At 45.4% G+C, this 24,518-nt stretch overlaps 1 protein-coding gene across 3 annotated transcripts in view; it reads left to right on the forward strand.

Moving 5' to 3' along the window:
* RBL1 (RB transcriptional corepressor like 1) overlaps window positions 1–24,518 on the forward strand; it is a 365,834-nt gene that overhangs the window by 284,419 nt on the left and 56,897 nt on the right. For all 3 annotated transcript variants that reach the window (XM_029611864.1, XM_029611866.1, XM_029611865.1), the window contains one exon: window positions 4,510–4,686. In XM_029611864.1, the coding sequence (XP_029467724.1) occupies window positions 4,510–4,686 (177 nt within the window). The remainder of the gene's footprint in view (window positions 1–4,509; window positions 4,687–24,518) is intronic.

Genomic DNA, 24,518 nt, shown 5'->3' on the forward strand with positions numbered 1-24,518 from the left:
CGCTGCCAGAATCGGGTCAATGATCGGTTCCACAGTCGGTGCCAGTGTCGGTGTTGGAGGAACCTGAAGATGTTGCATCGCCTTGTCAATGTCCTCCTGGACCATCCGGTCCAGTTCTTCTTGGAGACCTGGAGCAAGCAGCCCCGGCTCCGGAACAGAAGAAGGAGGCAGAGGCATAGCTGCGGCTCCCGATCGGGTGAGGGTTGCCTCGGAGACCCGGTCGCAGGAATGGTCTGTGCCTTTCCTGGACGGGGTTTTTTTGACAGCGGCTCAGATGATGGCGAGGTCGATGATTTCGCTCCCTCGATGGTCCGAGTCTTACGGTGTCGATGGCGATGTTTTTCTCTGCGATCACCTCGATCCTGAGGGGGAGTAGAGGGTGTCGATGGCCGAGTAGTCGTTGATGCCGGTCGGTCACCGGTCGGTGGTCGATGCTGGCGCGAAGTCGATGGTGCCGGTTCCGACGATGTCGATGCAATGGACGGACTCTGGGTTTGAGCACGGAAGAGAAGTTCAATCTTCTCCATTCTGGCCTTGCGACCCTTCGGTGTCATTAGGGCACATTTGGTGCAGGTCAAGACATCGTGCTCGCGTCCTAAACACATTACACAGACTTTATGGCGGTCTGTGATAGACACGGTGTGGGTACAGTCCGGGCACCGACGAAACCCCAACGCCATGGAAAAAAATGTAGCTGCAGTAAAGTCGACGGCCAGTAGGCCGCGAAGGCCAAACTCGATGGTAATCGACAGGAAACGGGTCAAAACTTACTGGAGTACCGCGGAGTTATAAAAGGTAGAAGAGGGACCCCTGTGGGGCAACTTAACTTTTAGTAATTCCGTGAGGAAAATTCCTGTCAGGAATCTCTTCAGAGCTCCTTTACCGTGAGGCTACTGCTGCGCGGAAAAAAGAAGACTGAAGGGGGACCCCTGCTGGCTGCAGGATTAGTGCCATGCTGGGCATGCCCAGTAGGGGCCAGTCAAAGTTCTGGAAACTTTGACAGAAGTTTTCCGTGATTGGGCTCCATCCTGTGATGTCACCCATATGTGAGGACTAACATCCTGCTATCCTGTGAGAACACCTGTTACAGGTAAGCAACATTTGCTTATCCTTGAGGACGGTTCCTTCCTTCCTGCCAAAGGTAGTCTCCTCCTTTCATTTGAATCAATCGGTGGAGCTTCCTTCCTTTTCGGACTTGACCGTTCCGATCCTCTCTCTCGGGACTTAAGGAAATTGGATGTTTGTAGGGCACTGCTGCGTTATCTTGAGGTTACCAATGGTTTTCGGGTATCGGATCATCTCTTTGTGCACTGGAGTGGTCCTAAACAAGGTGATTTAGCATCAAAGACCACTATAGCCCGATGGTTGAAGGAGGCTATCAATTCTTCTTACTTGCTGAAGGGCAAGTCTTTGCCTCAAGGGCTTCGGGCACATTCTACTCGTGCTCAGGCTACATAGTGGGCGGAATGTCAGCATATTTCGCCACAGGAGATTTGCAAAGCGGCCACCTGGAAATCGTTACATACATTTGCCAGGCACTACCACCTGGATGTCCAGGACCCAGGTGCGAGGGGATTTGGAGCAGGTATGCTGAGAGCGGGCCTCTCTGGATGCCAGCCCAGGTAAGAGAGCTCTGGTACATCCCAGGAGTCTGGACTGATCCGGTTACGTACAGGGAAAGGAAAATTGGTTCTTACCTGATAATTTTCGTTCCTGTAATACCACGGATCAGTCCAGAGTCCCGCCCATTTGGCATTCGCAGGTAATCGAGAGTCCGCTCATTCAGCTTTTCTTCGTTTTAATCAGCAGATCTTTGTTTACCGTGTCTCACGGGTTCTATTCCCACTTGGGGGTTCGTGAACCAGTTTAAGTTGTTAGGTTACTATATATAGTTAGTTTGGTTTCATACCATTCTGCTTTGTGACTGAGCAATACTGACGGACTGTAGGTGGCATCCTGGTATTTATGACAGAGTCCATCAAAATTTCTCTGTTTCCATCTGCTGGAGGCTAGGCAAAACCCAGGAGTCTGGACTGATCCGTGGTACTACAGGAACGAAAATTATCAGGTAAGAACCAATTTTCCTTTTCATGTGCTGGTAAGCCACAAATAATTGAAGTCTTTTTCCTTAGACAAAATTGCTTGAAGAGCAATTAATAAAATTGTGTCTTTTCTGAAAATGTATATTCAGGAGGATGGAATAGAGGGAAATAGACATTCAGATATCTGAGATATAGGTAATGTGCAACAGAAAAGATTTTTGGTAGAAAGATTTGAAAACAGAGTCATGATATGAAGTTGAAGTGAGTTAGACTTAAGCATGACACAGACACAGTGGTGGATGTATGGAACAGTAGGGTACAAGCAACCCCTAATTAGAATATAGCATGGTGCCCCTAGGAGAGGTGCCTGAGGGCGCATTACGAAAGTGGGCGCTGAATATTGAGCACCCTCTTTCTGTGCATTTTAATTGCATTGGCCCTATTGTTAGGAAGCAGGGGACTCCTGTAGATGTAGAGCATATGCTCATATTTAGTCCCATGATATTCATGTGTTCAGTGTGTCACGCATGTGAGCATCATCTCTTAGGTGTGTCCTGATAGAAAAAAGGTTGAGAACCACTACACTAGACAATAAGCAGCAATGGGGGAGAGAGGTGAAGAAGCTGAAATATTCAGTCTAATACTTCAGCTAGGTATTTATTAAAGAAGATCTAGAGGCAACAGAAACTTGTTGGCAAGATTACGGATGGGTGTGGGGTAGACATCACCCCATTTATGGAAAAGAGTGCTTGGGTGGAACTGGCGAAACTGAACATGTCCATCAAACCAGATGACATACATCCCAGGATACTAAAGAAGATCAGAGAGGTGCTGGTGGGTTTGTTGAAGGATCTGTTCATTAGATCCTTGGACAAGAGAGTGGTGCCACAAGATTAGAGAAGAATAGTTGTGGTCCCATATCACAAAAGTGGTAGCATAGATGAGGTTGGAAAACTATTGGCCAGTTAGCCTTACTCGGTGATGGGAAAATTAATGAAGACTTCTGAAGAAAAGGATAGTGAACTATCTATAGTTCAGCAAGTTGTAGAGACTCCATGGCTACATGGTTTTACCAAAGGAACGTCATGTCAAATGAATTTAATTGATTTTTATGATTAGGTGACCAGAAAATGAAATTAAGGTGGCGGGGGGAAGGTCATTTGAATTGGTCTACTTAGATTTTATCAAACCTTTTATTTTATTTGTTTTACTTTATATTTATTGATTTATTACAAAATTTCAAATAAAATCCTTGTACAGATACATAAGGAGGTACTCAAAATAAAATGCTAAGAAGAAAATAGCCAAAGGTGTTCAAAGACATTTAAAGAAGGATACATAGGCAGAGAACCTAACATAAGGACATAAGAATTGCCATACTGGGTCATACCAAAAGTCCATCAAGCCCAATATCCTGTTTCCAACAATGGCCAATCTAGACTGGCAAGATCCCAAACACTAAATAGATCCCATGCTGCTATCACACAATGATAAGTAGTGGCTATTCCCTAAGTCTATTTAGTTAATAATAGTTTATGGACTTCTCCAGGAACTTGTCAAAACTGTTTTTGAACACAGCTATACTTACTGCTTTAACCACATACTCCAGTAATGAATTCCAGAGCTTAATTGTTTTTGAATGAAAAAGGATTTTCTCAGAATGGTTTGAATGTTCTACTTACTAACCATGGAGTATCCCCTAGTCTTTGTATTTTTCAAAAGAGTAAAGAAGAGAGGAAGAGGCCCATTATGGGGGAGACATCATGTGTGAGCATATGAGAGGGAAAGAGAGCATAGGTGAGTGAGAGCTCTGAGTAGGACCCCACCCCTTTATCCCCCAACCTAGCCCTTGATATAGACAAGAGCCAGTAATGTGGCTCCAGTTTGAAGGAAAAAAAAAAAAGACACCTTCTCAGATCGCTATGTTCACATACAAATCCATTCACTCTGCAGCTCTTCATTACCTGTCCTCTTTTTCCCCATGTACCCCTCTTCCCAAACTTCATTCAAGAAAGCAATTTTTATCTGTTCCCTTTTCCATTACCAAATCTTGACTCTTGTGTTTTCTATCTTGCTGCACCAAATGCCTGGAATATCCTTCCTGAGCATATATCATGTTCTTATTGTTACCAGATTCAGCTCCAGCCTAAAAACTCATCATTTTAAGGCCTTTTGACTTTATTATTTCTAGGTAGCCCAAAACCTTGTATTTGTCTTGTCTGTGTATCTTGACTAAATTGCAAGCTCCATTGAGCAAGTACTGTCTATAATGTGTATGTATAGCAGTGTGTACGCCTTGCAGCACTATATAAATGATTAATAATAATAATCCAGTTTGGGTGGGAATTGTGAACTAAGGATTGGACTAATATTGTATGGATAACATAGAGGCAGAGTGACAACTCAGCAGTCTTGCTATTGTATATTAAACTAAGAAAAGAATGATATGTTCTGTTTTGCCCTACAGGTGTATCATTTAGCAAGTGTGCGTCTGCGAGATTTATGTTTGAAGCTGGATGTGTCCAATGAGCTGCGAAGAAAGATCTGGACATGTTTTGAATACACATTAATTCATTGCACAGACCTAATGAAAGACCGACACCTGGATCAACTTCTCCTGTGTGCATTTTACATTATGGCCAAGGTACCTCTTCTGGTTTAGCTAAGTGCTTGCTAGAAAAATTTATATAATGAAACTAGTCTCCTCATTAAGAGTTTGTTATTGTATGTATATGGAATCTGAACATTTTCAATTTAGAAATGATTGGATGGGCTAAGGCCTGAAACTCCTTCAACTGGTCATTAACTGTTTTAACAATGCTTCTTGATCAGTCATTCATTATTAAAGAAATGGAACACTTTACTGCTTATTTGTTTTAAATACTGTCCTCAGCATATGAGAAATGATCTATATTGTTGGTTCACTTCTTACTAGGTGTCACCATGGTTGGCTTAACCTTACATCAACAACAACTCACGTGAATCCCGATTACAGTAAATACAGAGACTATGGCAGAAAAACAAACGTAATGATCCAAAATGCCAATAGTATGTCACAATAAGAGTAGAGACGCTCGAAGTATTAATGACCTGTCATAATAGGCTTCATCTTTATGCGTGAATACCCTGGATGAGCGGCCTTATATTTAATCATCGGTCAAAGTCCAATTTTTTTGGTATATTTTTTCTTATGCAATGTGCAAAGCATGCAATTTTTATGAATCCAACTACTTAACTTAAGAACTTCGCTCAAGCCAAGGACAGTGAACATGCCCGACATGGAACCATGTTTCGAACGCCCGTCGTTCTTTCTCAAGGGCTCAGCGAGAACAATTCAATAGTGTCTCAAAAACATTTATATAAAATAATAGAATTCAAAGACAGTAATCAATTATGGTGGGCATCATATCAGTGTATTTGTAGTCCGTCTTGATTTAAGATTTAAGTAGTGGCGTTTCCGCATATATTTCCTGTGTACTGCTTAAATCTTAAATCAAGACGGACTACAAATACAGTAAGTGCCAAGCCGTTTTCAATACACTGATATGATGCCCACCATAATTGATTACTGTCTTTGAATTCTATTATTTTATATAAATGTTTTTGAGACACTATTGAATTGTTCTCGCAGTCGCTGAACTGAGCCCTTGAGAAAGAACGACGGGCGTTCGAAACATGGTTCCATGTCGGGCATGTTCACTGTCCTTGGCTTGAGCGAAGTTCTTAAGTTAAGTAGTTGGATTCATAAAAATTGCATGCTTTGCACATTGCATAAGAAAAAATATACCAAAAAAATTGGACTTTGACCGATGATTAAATATAAGGCCGCTCATCCAGCGTATTCACGCATAAAGATGAAGCCTATTATGACAGGTCATTAATACTTCGAGTGTCTCTACTCTTATTGTGACATACTATTGGCATTTTGGATCATTACGTTTGGCTTAACCTTACACCAGGGTCTGTGAGTGTAGCTTCAGCAGCATTCCTAACATTATCCAGCCTAAGGAGCACAGGCCTGAGCCTAGAATACTTTCCAGGTCTTTTGTTGGCAGAGCAAACAATTGGACCATTAGTCCTGTCTTAAAAAGGCCCTTTTATATATGGATTAGAAGTTGAAATAAAGTAATCCAGATTACTCCTACTTAGATAAGAACATAAGAAATTGCCATGCTGGGTCAGACCAAGGGTTCATCAAGCCCAGCATCCTGTTTCCAACAGAGGCCAAACCAGGCCACAAGAACCTGGCAATTACCCAAACACTAAGAAGATCCCATGCTACTGATGCAATTAATAGCAGTGGCTGTTCTCTAAGTAAACTTGATTCCCTGTACGTACCAGGATCAGTCCAGACTGCTGGGTTATGCCTCCCGTCCAGCAGATGGAGTCAGAGAGAAACTGAAAAGGCACCACTCATATACCCTGGTGCGCCCCCTGCGATCCTTCAGTATATCTCTGACTCCAGCAGATGAGAGAGCATAACCTGCGGTCCTGATCTCCTGTAAATTGGGGAGGGGTTGTCCCTATCAGGTTTGACTTAAGATTTTCTGAGGAATCCTGTGACTAGATCAATGTAATTTTCTGACTGTTAATAGGAGCAATAGCAGGCAAGGCAGGGCTCTGCCCTACAGCCTTTTCCCGGAGTTTTTTTCTCTCTGCCCTGCCCAGTGAGAGGAGGGGAGAATTAATCGGTGGGCCGGTCACTCTCCCTCTCCGCCTCCTGAGAAGTTTCATTCCTCGGAGAAGTTAGTCAGACGGGGATACTACACCCTCTGCAGGCTCCACTGTAAATTTGTCTTGTGAGGTATTTACATAGCTGCCGGTAGCAGCGCTATACACGTTTAAAAAAAAAACAAAAAACGAGGTAATTTTTAATTTTAATTTCCCTCTGCCTTCCTTACTCACTGTGGTCTCCGGAAGGGGTGGCTTGTCACCCAGCCCCTTTTCGCGCCGTTTTTGCGCCGTTTTCTTCTTTTAAAAAAAAAAAAAAAAATGCCCAGAGGAACAGTTTGTGCTGCATGTGGGGAGCCGGGTCGCCGGCTCTCTCGCGAGGGCCTTTGCTCCCGGTGCCTTCCCGGGGGTGAGGGTTCCTCGCGGGGGTCAGCCGCGGCCGGGAGCGCTCCCTCACCGCAACTTGGGACACGGTCAGCGTCGGGCAAAACGCGGCGGTCCTCGCTGCCGGTACCAGGGGCGGCGGCCATTTTGGAAAATTCGGCGGCCATTTTAGGAGAGCCTAACAGCGATGCCGTTTCGTCTGAGGAGGGAGAGGACCTCCCGCCGCTGTCCCCACCGGACCTTAGCCCCCACCGACCCCGCGGTTTATCGGGGCTTCTAGATTTGCCACCTATGGGAGCCAAGGGAGGTTCTTTAAAGAGACCTCATCCATTTACCTCACAGTTTGTTCTTTTGCTCCACAAGGCCTATATGGAGGCCGAAGCTGAATGGGAACAGGGTGCTCCTGCCCCAGATAAACGTGGCAAAATCTCTACTACCTTGGGAGGGGACCCAAATCCAGGCCCTCCTCCTCCTCCTCCTCCTAAACCTTTACGGCATGTAGCTCCGGACCCTATTTCACTGGACCTGCCCGTTCCGGATTCTGGTACGGAGGTGGGGGGTACGGACCCAGCTGACCCAGTTGAGGGGGACGATCCTCTCATACTTCAGTTATTTCATAAAGAAGAATTAGATCCCTTGATCATTCATGTTCTTCAAGAACTAAGAATTCCGGTACCCCAGATTGAAACAAATTCCCAGCCAGGGGATTTTGAGTTAGACGGGCTTCGCACACCCTCACATGCTTTTCCTTTTCACAATAAATTGTTTCAGCTTGTATCCAAGGAATGAGATAATCCGGAGGCAACTCTGAGAGTCAGCCGCGCTATGGATAAGCTTTACCCACTCCCTGCTGATTCTTTGGAGCTCCTTAGGGTGCCAAAGGTGGATTCGGCGGTCACTGCCATGGCTAAACATACCACCATCCCCGTAACTGGGGGTACGGCCCTTAAGGATCTTCAAGATCGGAAATTGGAGATGTTGCTTAAGCGAATCTTTGAGGTTTCAGCATTGGGAGTACGGGCGGCCGTTTGCAGTTGTATGGTACAAAGGGCTACCCTTCGCTGGGTACAACAGATGTTGACATCTCAGGATCTGCCTCCGGGGGAAGCTGAGCAAGCAAATCGCATAGAATCCGCGGTGGCCTACGCCGCAGATGCCTTCTATGATCTTCTCCGCACTTCAGGCACGGTCTATGTCTTCAGCAGTGTCGGCACGGCGGTTACTCTGGCTGCGTCACTGGGCAGCAGACTCTTCCTCCAAGGCCCAACTCGGTTCCTTTCCTTTTCGGGGCAAACTATTATTTGGCACCGAGTTAGAAGACCTTATTCGATCTTTGGGGGAGAATAAGGTGTTCAAGTTGCCAGAGGACAAGCCGAGATTTTTGTCCTTCGGGTACTTTTCGCGGGTGATTTCGCGGGCAGCGCCGTTTTCGATCGGGGAGGGGTTCCTCTTACGCTGCAAGACAGCCGTCTACGCGTTCCCAAGCATGGACTCCTTCCTTTCGTCGTAGAAGGCCGGCCCGCGCAGGGGCGTCTCATACCTTCGCCACCTCTAAGGCGGCTCAATGAAGGGACGCAGGTCCATTCCTCCGTCCCGGAGGTCGGAGGACGACTCTCTTACTTTCGGGAGGAATGGGCTGCAATTACCACCGACCAATGGGTCCTCGACATTATAACTCACGGATACGCCTTAGATTTTGCACGGCCCCTGCGCGATTTGTTCCTTATCTCTCCCAGCGGTTCTCTGGTAAAACAACAGCGGATTGCTCAAACCCTGCAGCGGTTGCAGTCGCTGGGAGCAATAGTGCCAGTACCGCCCGCCGAACAATGCACAGGCCGTTATTCCATCTATTTCATCGTTCCCAAAAAGGAGGGCACATTCCGGCCTATTCTGGATCTCAAGCGGGTCAACAAGGCATTGCGCATTCCGCGGTTTCGGATGGAGACCCTGCGCTCAGTCATCGCTGCGGTCCACAAAGGGAGAGTGTTTGGCTTCCTTAGATCTCACAGAGGCTTACTTGCACATAGGAATACAAGAGTTCCATCAACGATTTCTCCGCTTTATGGTCCTGGGATCTCATTTCCAGTTCTGTGCCCTTCCGTTCGGACTGGCGACCGCTCCGAGAGTATTCACCAAGGTAATGGTGGTGGTGGCAGCGAGCCTCCGGAGGGACGGAGTATTGGTCCACCCGTATTTGGACGACTGGCTCATTCGGGCGAAATCGCGTCGTCTCTGCGAAGCCGCAATTCAGACAGTACTCCACCGACTACACTCCTTGGGTTGGGTAGTCAATTATCCCAAGAGCCAACTGATTCCCTCCCAGAATTTGGAATTTCTGGGCGCCTCGTTCGATACAAGAGTGGGAAAAGTTTTCCTGCCACATGCAAGGATGGAGCATCTGATGGCGCACGTTCGTCGTCTCCTAGCCCTTCCCTTGCCAGTGGTATGGGATTATTTACAGGTTCTTGGTTATATGGCGTCCACCCTGGATTTGGTTCCGTGGTCTTTTGCGCATATGCGGCCGCTACAGAGGGCGCTTCTGTCGCGTTGGGATCCCAAATCAGAGGAGTTTCAGATACCTTTGCCACTCCTTCACCCAGCAAGGACCAGTCTACAATGGTGGTTGGATCCGGTCCACTTGCTCCAAGGCATCGATTTGGAACCACCCCAATGGATTATTGTCACGACCGATGCCAGTCTGACGGGGTGGGGAGCAGTCTGTCAGTCTCAGTCCGCTCAGGGACGTTGGACGCTTTCTCAGGCCAAGTGGTCTATCAATCGTTTGGAAACCAGGGCGGTTCGCCTAGCGTTACAGCACTTCCTGCCTTTGATTCGGAACAGAGCAGTTCGGGTTTTGTCCGACAATGCAACCACGGTGGCGTATATAAATCGGCAAGGCGGTACAAGGAGTCTTCCGGTAGCAACCGAAGCCAGCCAATTGATGGATTGGGCAGAGAAGCACCTGTCTCAGATTGCAGCGTCGCACATCGCCGGGGTCGACAACATTCAAGCAGACTATCTCAGCCGGCAGCGACTAGATCTGGGAGAGTGGGAACTATCTCCCGAGGCACTCAGACTCATCAGTCACCGGTGGGGGACCCCCCGGTTGGACCTCATGGCGACTCGTTCGAATGCCAAGGCAGCTCGCTTCTTCAGTCGCAGAAGGGAACACGGGTCGGAAGGCGTGGACGCGCTAGTTCTTCCCTGGCCCGCGCAAGTTCTTCTGTACGTGTTTCCACCGTGGCCATTGGTGGGAAAAATATTGCGTCGGATCGAATCCCACACAGGACCCGTCGTTCTAGTAGCTCCGGAGTGGCCAAGGAGGCCATGGTTCGCCGACCTCATCAACCTAGCGGTGGACGGCCCCTTGCGTCTCGGTCATCTGCCTCGGCTCCTACGGCAGGGTCCAGTATTTTTCGACCAGGCCGATTGCTTTTGTCTAGCGGCTTGGCTTATGAGAGGCGGCAATTGAGAAAGAGGGGATATTCTGAGTCGGTCATTACTACTCTTCTACAGGCTCGGAAGCCCTCTACCTCGGTTGCTTATGTCAGGGTATGGAAAGTTTTTGACTCTTGGTGCCAGGGTTTGAAAGTGTCGTCGCAGCAGGCTACGGTCTCTCATATTCTGGCTTTTTTGCAGGAGGGTCTAAAGAAAGGTTTGTCCTATAATTCTCTTCGTGTGCAGGTGGCAGCCTTAGGCTGTTACCGCGGTAAACTTGACGGACTTTCCATTGCCATGCACCCGGACGTTGCACGATTTTTAAAAGGAGTTAAACATTTGCGACCTCCGGTCCGCCCTATCTGTCCTTCTTGGAGTTTAAATTTGGTTCTCCGGGGTCTATGCACTTCTCCGTTTGAACCGCTACGAAGGGCTACTCTCAAAGATCTCACTCTCAAAACAGTTTTTCTCGTCGCTATTTGTTCTGCTCGCAGAATCTCTGAGCTTCAGGCGTTGTCTTGTAGAGAACCTTTTCTCCGTATTTCTGATTCGGGGGTTTCTCTGCGTACCGTTCCTTCCTTTTTGCCTAAGGTAGTTTCCGCCTTTCACGTCAACCAGACTGTGGACCTACCGGCCTTTGCGGTGGACGGTGCTGATGTGTCTCGGCACCCGGAGCTTCACAGGTTGGATGTTCGAAGGACACTCTTACGGTACCTGGACATCACCAACCCTTTTCGGTTGTCTGATCATCTTTTTGTCTTGTGGAGTGGTCCAAAGAAAGGGAATAAAGCTTCCAAGGCTACTATAGCCCGCTGGTTGAAGGAGGCGATTGTTTCTACTTACATTTCTCAAGGTCGCACCGTTCCGGACGGTCTTAAGGCTCATTCTCTGCGTTCCCAAGCGGCGTCTTGGGCAGAGAGTGGTTTTATTTCCTCTCAGGAAATTTGCCGGGCGGCTACTTGGAAGTCGTTGCACACTTTTGCTAGACATTACCGATTGGACGTCCGCGCTCAGCCGGTAGACTCGTTTGGCAGTGGTGTGCTTCGTGCGGGACTGTCAGGATCCCACCCCGTTTAGGGCAACTTGGGTACTTCCCAGCAGTCTGGACTGATCCTGGTACGTACAGGGAAAGGAAAATTATGTTCTTACCTGATAATTTTCGTTCCTGTAGTACCAAGGATCAGTCCAGACGCCCGCCCATGTCAGTGCAGAGTCCCGCGTCTGTCGTGTTTCATTTTCAGATTCCATTGTTTTTTCCGAGCACTTGTTCTATTTTTCATATGGTTATGTTTCATGGCTTTTGCCTGGTTTCCTCGTTTTCCACATGTTCATATTTATCTTGATCTAGTCACAGAGTTTGCCATTGTTCCTAAATTCATACTGCTTTGTTATGGATTATACTGAAGGATCGCAGGGGGCGCACCAGGGTATATGAGTGGTGCCTTTTCAGTTTCTCTCTGATTCCATCTGCTGGACGGGAGGCATAACCCAGCAGTCTGGACTGATCCTTGGTACTACAGGAACGAAAATTATCAGGTAAGAACATAATTTTCCTTTAATAGCCGTTAATGAACTTCTCCTCCAAGAACTTATCCAAACCCTTTTTGAACCCAGCTACACTAACTGCACTAACCACATCCTCTGGCAACAAATTCCAGAGCTTTATTGTGCGTTGAGTGAAAAAGAATTTTCTCCGATTAGTCTTAAGTGTGCTACTTGCTAACTTCATGGAATGCCCCCTAGTCCTTTATTCGAAAGTGTAAATAACCGAGTCACATCTACTCGTTCAAGACCTCTCATGATCTTAAAGACCTCTATCATAACCCCCCTCAGCTGTCTCTTCTCCAAGCTGAACAGCCCTAACCTCTTCAGCTTTTCCTCATAGGGGAGCTATTCCATCCCCTTTATCATTTTGGTTGCCCTTCTCTGTAGCTTTTCCATCGCAACTATATCTTTTTTGAGATGCGGCGACCAGAATTGTACACAGTATTCAAGGTGCGGTCTCATCATGGAGCGATATAGAGGTATTATGACATGTTCCATTTTATTAACCATTCCCTTCCTAGATGCTTTTCATAATCAATATCACAAAACTTATGTTAGCAACTCTTTTGGAAGTTCTACAGGGCTTCCATGGGAAACTGACCACAATGAAACATGATCACAATACACCAGGATTTCCCAGCCCTCTCCTGGAGGCATTTGTTCTGGTTTTCAAGATACCCATAATGAATATGCATAATTTGCATACATTGAAGATCTAGTATATGCAAATCTATTTCATGCTTGTTTCATTGTAGTAATCCTGAAAATCCAACTGGCTAGATATGCCGCCAAGAAAGGGTTAGGAAACATTGCAATACACCATGCTAATCATTGATTGTGAAACTTTGTCATTGAGCCTTCTCTCTATGTCTTCCCAAGCCAAGGCCTAGATGATGATCTTGACTTAGTGACTTTGTATCTCCCCTTGCAGTGCTCAAAAGTCTTGTTGATTAAGTTTCTAGGCTGGCTTTCCCAGCCTCTCCATTTACAGAAACATAGAACATGATAACAGATAAAGATCAATAGTTAGGTTCATTGCAGAAGAAATATTGGCAATCTAAGCATCAGAAGGCACCAAAGAGAGTAACCACATATCTAGACTCTGTGATATCTCCAAAGGCTTTCAGGCATTCTCTTAAGACATCAGGAATGGTAGTCCTCACACATGGCTGACATCATCAGATGGAACCCCAGCACGGAAAACGTATGCACACTGAGCATACCCAACATGCCACTATCCACGTGTCACGCGGGGTCCTTTTTCAGTCTCTTCTTTTCTGCGGAGTTATCGTCTCGCAGTTGTGGAACTCTGTTCTCTTTGTATTTTCAAATAATTTCCCAGTCGGTTTCAACTATTCCTGCGCCGGGGTCCCTCTTCTTCCTACCAGCTTAGTTAGTAGGGCATCACGGTAAGTTTTTCTCCCTTCTGTGCGGTCGATTCCTGGTGGTGTCTCACTCTCAGTGGCTGCTGGGCACCAACCGCTCGCTGGGTTTTTTTGTAATGGCGTCGTCCGGATTTTGTCGATGCCCCCAGTGTTGTTGGACCGTATCTCTCTCGAGTCCACATGAGGTATGTATCCTCTGCCTGGGGCCATCGCATGACATTAGGGGGTGTCGTTTTTGTGACCAGATGATCCACAAAGGCTGTCACGCCCATTTAGACAAAATGGAGAAGCTCTTCGGTTCCAAAAAATCTGAACCTTCAATTCCGTCATCAGGGGTATTGACTCCAATAGGCCGCAGGGAGACGATAGACACTGAGCCTCCGCTGTGCACTCCCTCGCCGAGGCCCCCTCTGGAGAAATGGGCTGGGGATTGGTCGTCATCGGTGTTTTCATGCTCTAGGACATCGGGATAGTTTCCATCCTTCTTGGCACTGGAGAAGCCCAGGCCGAGTACCAAGGAAAGTTCCAGAAGCATCACCACCGTTTGCCATGTTTGCATGGCACTGGGCTCGGAACAGCACCAGTGCCTGCTGTGATGCCCCATGACGTGACCCCCTCCAGAGAGGAGGTGCCGTCCTCCATCGAACCCGGAGTCCCAGGAGTTCCCTGATGCCGGTGCCCAAGCCGAGGGGCTTTGGTAGGGGCCCTCCACTTGTATCTCTGGATGATCTTAGTGAGGAAGATGCCCCATATGACCCATGGGAGGATGATACCTCCGAGTCCTTGTCTGATGACTTGGGGGATCTTCCCTCCTTCGGAGGAGCAGCGCTGGTTCCTGCCTGAGGACTTGACCTTTGCGGGGTTTGTCCGGGCCATGGCAACTTCTGAGTGTTAAGCACCAAACCACACTTTATGACGCTTACCCAGGGATACAAGATCACTTAGATTTTGTAGAAAGTATAATTTTTTATTGAGCAATATAAGTATTCTTGGGAGATGCTAGATGCCGTTTCTCTGACAAACTGACCACCAGCATCTCGTCATATACAAAAACTGATCCTTCTTTTATAGGTAAAATACAATACAGTACTAGGTCAGAAATTATGAAATTGCATGACCACCTAGATACTCATTTACATAGGTTGTATTGTCAACAGCATGATAGAGTATCCCTTAACTACTCTGACCAGTTCTCCAAGTTGGGATCCATTTACCATCACTCTTTGGATAATCCTTTGTTCTGTTAAAATCTTGCTGTTCAGAGCAATCGTTATATCTTAGGCTGTGTGCAGTGTTTACAGAAGCCTCTGTTACAGATGACCCTGTAATGACATTCTAGCCTGAGGTTCTGACCGTTACCTTCTGCTTTTGTGACCCTATAACTAGGCATCACAAATTGTCACCAGCTTCAACTGCTGTCCAGGTGTCCTTGGAATTCCTCCAGGTCAAGCTCAGTAGGGCATTTAAAGTTCACATAGCCAGAAAGGCTAAGATAGCAGAGGATTCTGGGTCAGTTGCTGTCTCCATGTTGGTCTCAAGCTCAGGCACACATTTCATTTCCCTCTTGTGCCACTTACAAATGGCAAGAGTGGCACACCCAAGTACCAGAGGGGAGGACAGAACCATAAGGATTGATTGTGGCAAATGGGCTAAAATGTGTAGGCTAACAACTAACCTTTGGTGTGTATTGTGATCCCTCTAGATCCCTGCTAAAGTAAATGAGACTAATAGACACGTATTCTCTAGTTAACAAATAATAGCATTGTGACTAAATTTCACTAGATGTCCATTAGCTCTATAGTTGAGCTGTAAGGATGGCAGCATTATAAAAAAGAGAACACATATGTTATCTTTCAGAGTCAAGTAATCACATACTGATGTTGTAACAAGTATAAAGATAGGAAAAACAAAGAGAAACCAGTATGGAAAGCATTATTTTTCTCATAAAATATCATTTATACTGGGTGAGTCTCTGCAAGGAGTACAGTCTTATTTATTTAAGTGAGTTTATATACCGTGGCACGTTTCGAACATCACCTCGGTTCACAATGAAACATAATGTAGCAACAATGATGAGAGACAGAGACAGGAGTTAAAAGGTATAAAACAGAAGAGGAAGAAGTGTGAATATATGATAAAAGAGAAAGAAAGCATTGATAATAACAACCAAGGATAATAATCACTAAGGGGCGGATTTTAAGAGCCCTGCTCGCCTAAATCCACCCAAATCCGGGCGGATTTAGGCGAGCAGGGCCCTGCGCGCCGGTGAGCCTATTTTACATAGGCCTACCGGCGCGCGCAGAGCCCCGGGACTCGCATAAGTCCCGGGGTTTTCGGAGGGGGGCGTGTTGGGGGCGTGTCGGGGGCGTGTCGGGGGCGGGACCGAGCGTAGAGCCGTTTTGGGGGCGTCAGGAGCGTTTCGGGGGCGGGTCCGGGGGCGTGGCTGCGCCCTCCGGACCCGCCCCCAGATCGCGTCCCGGCACACTAGCGGGCCGCTGGCGCGCAGGGATTTACGCCTCCCTCTGGGAGGCGTAAATCCCCCAACAAAGGTAAGGATGGGGTTTAGACAGGGCCGGGCGGGTGGGTTAGGTAGGGGAAGGGAGGGGAAGGTGAGGGGAGGGCAAAAGAAAGTTCCCTCCGAGGCCACTCCGATTTCGGAGCGGCCTCGGAGGGAACGGAGGTAGGCTGCGCGGCTCGGCGCATGCCGGCTATACAGAATCCATAGCCTTGCGCGCGCCGATCCCGGATTTTAGCGGATACGCGCGGCTCCGCGCGTATCTACTAAAATCCCGCGTACTTTTGCTTGCGCCTGATGCGCCAGCAAAAGTACGCATATTCGCGCGGTCTGAAAATCTACCCCAAAAATAGCAAACAGGGATGTAAGCAATGTATGTAACCAGGAGAGTGAAGGAAGCCAGGAAAATAAAGAGGCAAACTAAGAGTCAGTAGAAGGATTCACACTGTCTTGTGCATACATAATGTGGGATAGGTTACAAAGGTATTGAAAAGCATAAGACATGTTCTGGTCATAGGCAGAAGTGGGAATATAGGTAAACAGAAGTGCCACACTACCAGAAAACATCCATGAGAGGTTATAAACCAATAACCTAATAGATAGTGTTACAGGAAGGAATGCCCAAAAAAGGTATACAGGGAACTCATAGTAGAAGGGGAATAACCAAATTTAGTATATTGGTTTAAGGTTAGAAGCAGGGGGAATAGAATATGGAAGACCAGTAATGTGAGTACCATAAACGCAGGCTGCAGAAGAAGAAATAAGGGAAAATACTTGTGCAGAGGCAGCAGTAGGTCAAGCAAGAGAATGCTGAAACAGAAGGCATTCGGTAGTTATATACCTCTTGAACTTTGAATCACTGCTGAGACAATAAAGTTCACAAGAGGGAAGGGAAGATCCAGAGAAAAGGACAGGTGGGCAAAGAATCAAAAACTCAAGGGAACATTTGATTCACACCAAGATATATCACACTGTAAAATTGCAGATGCCACTATTTAGATTTTCAAGTTAATGATACAGTCTGAATTAATGCAGTTTTTATCAGTCTCTGCATTAATTCAGACTGTATCATTTACTTGAAAATCTAAATAGTGGCATCTGCAAATAGGTACATTACTAGATATGGACTAGGTATATCATAAAAATAATTTTGTTATGATACTCAGTTATTACATGTCATATAAAGGTACATTGCCTCATAAAACAAAGGCAACCAGCATCTAGGTAAGGCCATCCAACAAGAAAAACATAAAGAAAAGATCAGGTATAAAGTGTGAGCACTTCAGTCCATATAATGAAGGGTGCAAGATGACTTCTGTGGCAAAGGATGGGATGATTTCTGAAATCAATGACACATGGCTTATACAGTTCTCCCAGTATGGTGTATTTCTGACATCGGAGCATAGTCTCTTAACTCATTATTAGATGTATAAAACAAAAGTCAAAATTAAAATTGATCTAGTTAATAATAAAAAGAAATCAAACTGGGAAAAAATGTTATCTTCAAGCTTTACATCTCACATGGCAGAGAAGGCTTTATGTTGTCAACCTGGAAAAATATAAAATCTGGCATACAACAATATTAAGGTAATGGTTAAAGTGAAATTACATCTTCATTGAAATTAAACATTCTGATATGCTTTAATTCAACAAATAGTGGTCATGAAGTTACTTTCTTATCTCTATTGTTATGCCTCTAGGAGGCACTACCACAAGTTGTGGTGTTAGAGCTGCTCTCCATCTACAGATATAAAACCCCTTTGTTCTGTTTCCTAAGATGATAATGTATAAGAGAGAAAACATAATCTAAATCAGCATATATGGTTAAATTATGTTGCAAATTACTGCTATACCCATCAGTAAACCATGGCATGGAGTCCTGTATTTCTGAATTTTGAATTGGAATATCATTGGGTAAAGGCAAAACTGAGATATATCTGTTATCATTAGGATATGACATTTTTCAATTAAATACTTTAGCATTGAATATATGTATATAATGTATTTCTCTTTTTTTTTCTGGCATCTGTTTAATTAAATAACTCATATCCTTAGTGTATTTTCTTCTCTTACAAATTACCATACCATAACTTACTCCATCCATTCTTCCAAAAGGAGAGCTCCTTCAATTCATTTTGAAGATCCTTAAACCTTGTATGAATCTATTAAGATATCTGAGGAATAGTTTGTTAGTGCTTTGTAAGATGAAATTAGTCAAAACAAATTGGTGCTGGATAGGGTAACAAATAAAGGCTCTACTCCCTTCTTTAGAATTATTTTTATCCCAGGACAAGCAGGATGCTAGTCCTCACATATGGGTGACGTCACTGACTGAGCCCTATTGCGGGAAAAACTTCTGTCAAAGTTTCTAGAAACTTTTGACTGGCAGCCTGAGGCTACTGAGCATGCCCAGCATGCCATGATATTCTCTGCCACAGGGGTCTCACTCTAGTCTTCGTTTTTCCACGCTGCCCTCAGCATCGCGGTGACAGGAGCCCTGTGAGTTTACTCACTATTTTGACTGAAAAAGTCACTGATTTTTCTCATATTTTCCCCATTTGGGGTCTCACTTCTCATTTGTCACCGGACGGTGACAAAAACAATTCCGTTTTGACTTCACATTCTCTTCTCAAGATTTTTCATCGACGGCTGTCGATAGAGACATGGCTTCGGGCTTCAAAAAATGCCCGGTCTGTAACCGGACCATGTCAATAACAGATCCACATCTTGAATCTGTTTAGGAGAAAAGCATGAAATTTCATCATGCCCACAATGCCAAGAGATGACCCCGAAAGGGAGAAAACTCAGGCAGGAAAAAATGACACAACTTTTCCAGCTCCAATTAGTTCCTTCACGTCTACTTCGACAAAATCATCTCCAGAAGGAGTCACAAAGAAACTCCTTCTTAAAAAACGGCGCCTCGAGAGATCCGGAGATGCTTCATCACCAGTCCCGTCGACATCATCGACCAGGTCAGTGTCTGAATCGAGGCCTAAACATAAATGCCGACGTCATCGATCCTCGGTGTCTCCGTCGCTCCCCCTCCCCCCCCCCCCCAGGAGAACCAACTGTAAAGCGCCACAAATCAAGAGAGGCTCCGCTAACCTCTGTGTCCTCAGTTCCCTCGCCTGCACCGTCGATATCGACGTCTACATCGACATCCCAGTTGCCACCGTCCTAATAAAACAGATTGTGATGGAAGCCTTGCAGGCACAAGTTCCGGCGTCATCGCCGATGCCGGCGGTCACGCCGATGCCGGCGGCCGCACCAATGCCAACGATGCTCCCGATACCGGTGAACACCTCGATGGCGGAGCCTCCTCAGACGACGATGTCATCGGAACCATCGGTATCGATACCTCTCTCGATGTCACAAGTTCCGTCGATACCAAGATCTTCGATACCACCGATACCTTCGGTTACGACTCCAATCTCGATGTTTTCTTTTCTTTCTACATCGACATTGACCATTCCATCTTCTTCACAGCCGATGTCTGTTTACACAATGGCACCTACATTACCTCCTCCTCACAAGGCATTGACATCGAGACAAAAGTCATCGACCAAATTAAAACACTTGATGACAAAACATCCATCTGCAGTTTCTGAAGCTCCGAGTACAGAAGCAGCACTTCACGGTGTCCTGACTAAAAGATACCAGGAACTACTAGCTTCCTTGCCATCTAATCCTGTAGAGGAGGACGTAGAGGATATTTTACCTGATGACCCTCTACCGGGACCCTCTGGTGTACCTCCGCTTCATAGGACTACACCTACTCAGCAGCAACTTTCCGGCTATGACACTTGGTCTGACACTACCTCAGATGCCTCATCAGAGGAATTTATGTCTGATCCCTCACCACCTCAGGCCAGAAAACAATCACCTCCAGAGGATTTTTCTTTTCCAAATTTTGTTCAGGAAATGGCAGATTCCATCCCTTTCAAACTACAGGCGGAAAAGGATGACAGACAGCAAACTCTAGAAATACTCCAGTTTGTAAATCCCCCCCCAAACACAATCTCACAATTCCCATTCATGAGGTGCTCTTGCAACTACAACAATGCATCTGGGAACATCCCTGCACGGTTCCTGCAGTGAACAAAAGAGTAGATTCTACTTATCTTGTGCAATCCGCACCAGGATATCAAAAAACGCAACTTCCCCACCACTCGGTGGTTGTGGAATCTGCATAGAAGAGGTCCAGAAGAACAAGGACCCATTCATCAATCCCTCTAGGTAAAGACAACAGATTCCTGGATCAAATGGGTCGCAAAATCTTTCAAGGAGCAATGCTGACCTCCAGAATTTCAGCAAACCACCTATACATGACCCAGTACCAGAGAAACCTCTGGAAACATATGGAAGAGTTTGTGCCATCCCTGCCTACACAATATCAAGAGGCGGCACAAACCATCATGAACAAGGGGTTAGACACAGGAAAACATGAGGTCCGAGCCGCCTATGAGACGGCTTCAAGAGTTGCTGCATCGGGCATCAGTGCCAGAAGATGGGCCTGGCTCAAAGCCTCTGATCTAAGGTCAGAGGTGCAGGATAAGCTCGTCGACCTTCCTTGCCTTGGGGATAATTTATTTGGCACCAAGGTACAAGACGCAGTTTCACAATTACGTGAATACACGGAAACTCTGCGACAATTATCCTCCCTTCCACATGACCCTTCAACACATACTGGCCGCAAGCCCCCACGAAGGGAGACTAGGCGCCCATTCTACAGGCAAAGGAGATATTATCCTCCTACATCCAGACCGAGGCCTCCCAGGACCCAACAAAGACCACAACAGAGGCAACAGAGAACAACTAGGCCCCAACCAGCTCCGCAAACCGGACCTGCCACTGGATTTTGAGATCATATCCAGAGAGCAAGGCCTTTACTCCAATCCTCGGCCAACACTACCAGTGGGAGGAAGACTGTCCACCTTTTACAACAATTGGATGTCAATAACATCAGATCAATGGGTCCTCTCAATAATAGATCAAGGATACCGCCTCAATTTCACATCAATTCCTCAAGATTTTCCACCAAGTTACTCTCATCTCAGCAAAAATCATATACTTCAACTACAAACAGAATTATCCACTCTTCTGAAAGCCAGGGCTGTAGAGTTAGTGCCCCGGCCTCAGCAGGGCAGAGGATTCTATTCCCGTTATTTCCTCATTCCAAAGAAAACCGGAGGCCTTCGTCCAATCCTAGATCTCAGAAATCTCAACAAATTTCTAAAAAAAGAAAAGTTCAGGATGGTCTCTCTAGGCACCATGCTTCCCCTTCTTCAAACAGGAGATTGGCTTTGTTCTCTGGATCTTCAAGATGCTTACACTCACATCCCAATATTCCCTCCTCATCGCAAGTACCTGCGCTTCACAGTGGACCAGCAACATTTCCAATACAGAGTACTGCCATTCGGACTTGCCTCTGCTCCCAGAGTTTTCACAAAATGTCTGGCAGTAATAGCGACAAACCAAAATGAACTATGCACCCAAAATGAACTTTATGAAAGACACTTTCTTGTATCAAACTGTTAAATTCCAACTCACATTGAAAGTGTCCTGTATTATGTCTTGCGGGAATATCTTTCAAATATATGAGGGTAATACTTCCTCTATTAATAAAACTATATTCTTAACAATCATATATTTGAGAAAAAATTTTAGGAAGAAATTGGAATGTTTCATAGAACTTCAATGCATTACTTACTTGCAATGCTATATATCGGTTTTAATCATGAACGTTCCACCTCCAACCCTTTTTCTTAATTTTTATGTGATTTTCAAAGTGCATTAAAAACCTTTTGTGTAAACTGTTAATAGCAGTGATGAGTTAGAGTGCCACTTATTGATGATAACACAGACTTCTATTTAAAGTTTAAAATCCACCCGACAAGGCCTTGTTTCTGACCCAGATGGGTCTTTCTTCAGGGGAAGTCAATAAATGTTGTTAAATGGTCGGAATTACTTATCTTAAAGCTGTTGTTCACGAATCTCCAAGTTTTTCATGCCTTTCCAAGGCTATGTGATGTTTATCCGGACGGTGACAGGTTACCGTAGGGAACTCCTTCCTTCACTGCAATTGTACTTTTAGAAGCTGCCGCGAGCTGAAACGCTTCGCTGTTATTCCATCGTAGTGTTTCAACGCTCTCCGAAAACGCTCAATGCTATGGCGGGCTTGAAGGGATTTAAACTCCTTTTCCTTATATTCAAAGACCAGCCTATCAATTTCCAGACGTATCAAGAACGTGTTGATGTAAGAGTTAAATCAGTGTGCTCCAGTCCAGTTCTTCATTGAGTCCCTGTGGAGCCTGGGTTTTTAATGTGAATATCCAAAACACCTCGCAGCGATTTAACAAAGAAACTCGGTCTCCCCCTCTGGGTGACTGCTGAATTTGGTCTATTATAGTCCATCTTAATTCCCCAAATGTATGATTGAGTTGTAGACAATGGGCTACCATCGGGGCTTTAACAGTTTCTGTATTTATACGAGACTTATGCTCATTTAGCCTGTCTTATACAGCGAGTAGTTCTGCCGATGTACACTAAAGAGCACGGGCAAACGATGGCATAAACAACATGGGAGGATACACAACTAGTAGACCATCTTCTATGTACTTTATAATGAGTCATAGGATGCTCCCAGACTCGTCCCTCTATAGTATTGTTGCAATGAATACACTGGCCACATCTGTAGTGTCCCGGTTGTTCTGTAAATGTTCTATTGGTTAAATGTGCATGAACTAACTTGTCTCGTAGGTTACTTCCCCGAGAGGTAACAATTAAGGGATGATTTTGAAATATTTCATGCAACTGTACCAGATGCCAATGTTGGTGTATCGCTTTTGAAATAACAGATGTGGCTGTGGTATGTTTTAAGACGCATACTATATCGGGATGCTCTTTTTTGGGTCTATAGGTTAATAAGGATTCTCTATCCGAATACCTTGCCCGTTTGTAAGCTTTTTTTATGGCTTGTTTTGGGTAACCACGTTGTGTGAATCTGTCAGTCAAAATTTTGGCTTGGAGTTCAAATTCACTCACGTTTGAGCAGATTCTTCTTGCCCTAAAAAATTGGCTGACCGGTAAACCACATTTAAATGTGTATGGATGATGGCTGTGAAACCTCAATAAGTTATTACAGTCAGTTGGTTTGCGGAATACCGTGGTTGAAAATTGATTATTTTTTTTAAAAACCATTACATCCAAAAAAGCTATATGAGAATCTGAATGTTGCATAGTAAATTTTAGATTTGCATCAATGGAATTAATCCACTTTTCGAACTGGTTTAACTCTGCCACTGTTCCTTGCCATAAGATGAATATATCGTCTATGTAACGATACCAGCTTATAATATGTTGTTGACAAACGGAGTTGTAAATCCACCTTTCTTCGAAACATGCCATGTATAGATTAGCGGTTGTCGGGGCTAGAGGGGACCCCATGGGAATCCCATGAACTTGTTGATAAATGGTTTCCCCGTCTATAAAGTAATTGTTATACAATACTGTTTCTGTGAATTGTAGAATACAGTCGGAAGTTATTCTTAAGTGATCTACTCTGTGTCGCAAGCATTGTCGTATGACACGCAATGCCTCGGGTTGGGGAATGTTTGTGTACAGAGCTGAAACGTCCATAGTAACTAGCCTGATCTGAATTGATGATGATAAATTGTTATTTTGTTGTAATTTTTGTAAAAAGTGAGATGTATCTTTGATGTATGATTTCATTTCCCTCACATATGGTTGTAATAAACGGTCAACAAATATGGCTGGTGCTTCCAGTACTGACCCATTTAAAGACACTATGGGACGTATTGGTGGGTTAGCTAAATCTTTGTGTATTTTGGGAACTGTGTAAATAGCAGGGATACGAGGATGTTCTACTACCAAGAACTTTTTTTCTTTAACTGTAAGACACTTAGAGGACTCCACAATGGTTCTAATCTCTTCTCTCAATGAGAAGGTGGGATCACTGCTCAATGTGATATAATATTTTGGATCTTGTAAATGAAGAGATAATGGAACAGGTTTACGGGATGGTGTACTTCCATGTCCATCAATCCATTCACTTCTCCCACACCAAAGTTTCTGGACTATCTCGGGCACCTGTCAGAGTCAGGCCTCAAAACTTCATCTATCAGGTTACATGTCAGTGAGGTAGCCGTCTTCTATAAAGGTGTGGGGGATGTACCCATTTCAGTACAACCCCTTGTCACACGCTTTTTGAAAGGCTTGCTTCACCTTAAACCTCCACTGCTCCCTCTCCGCCTTCGTCTCCAGGTTCTTCAACGGGGTACCCGTCCGACCCCCTAGAAGGACAGCCAGAACCGACCTCCCCCCCCAGAAGATCTATCACACTCCAAGATTGTGGAGAAGGTGGGGGCCAAGTTAAACATAGAGACACGGAAGGTATCTGATCCCCTGCAGAAGTCTTAAGAATCTTGAAGGTTTTTGAGACACTAGCCGAGCCATCAGCTTTGCTGTCGCATGCTGTTTTGGATGCGATTATGACAAAGACGTGGGAGTCTCCTTTCT

This window comes from Rhinatrema bivittatum, chromosome 8 (assembly GCF_901001135.1).
Source record: "Rhinatrema bivittatum chromosome 8, aRhiBiv1.1, whole genome shotgun sequence".
Lineage (NCBI taxonomy): Eukaryota > Metazoa > Chordata > Amphibia > Gymnophiona > Rhinatrematidae > Rhinatrema > Rhinatrema bivittatum.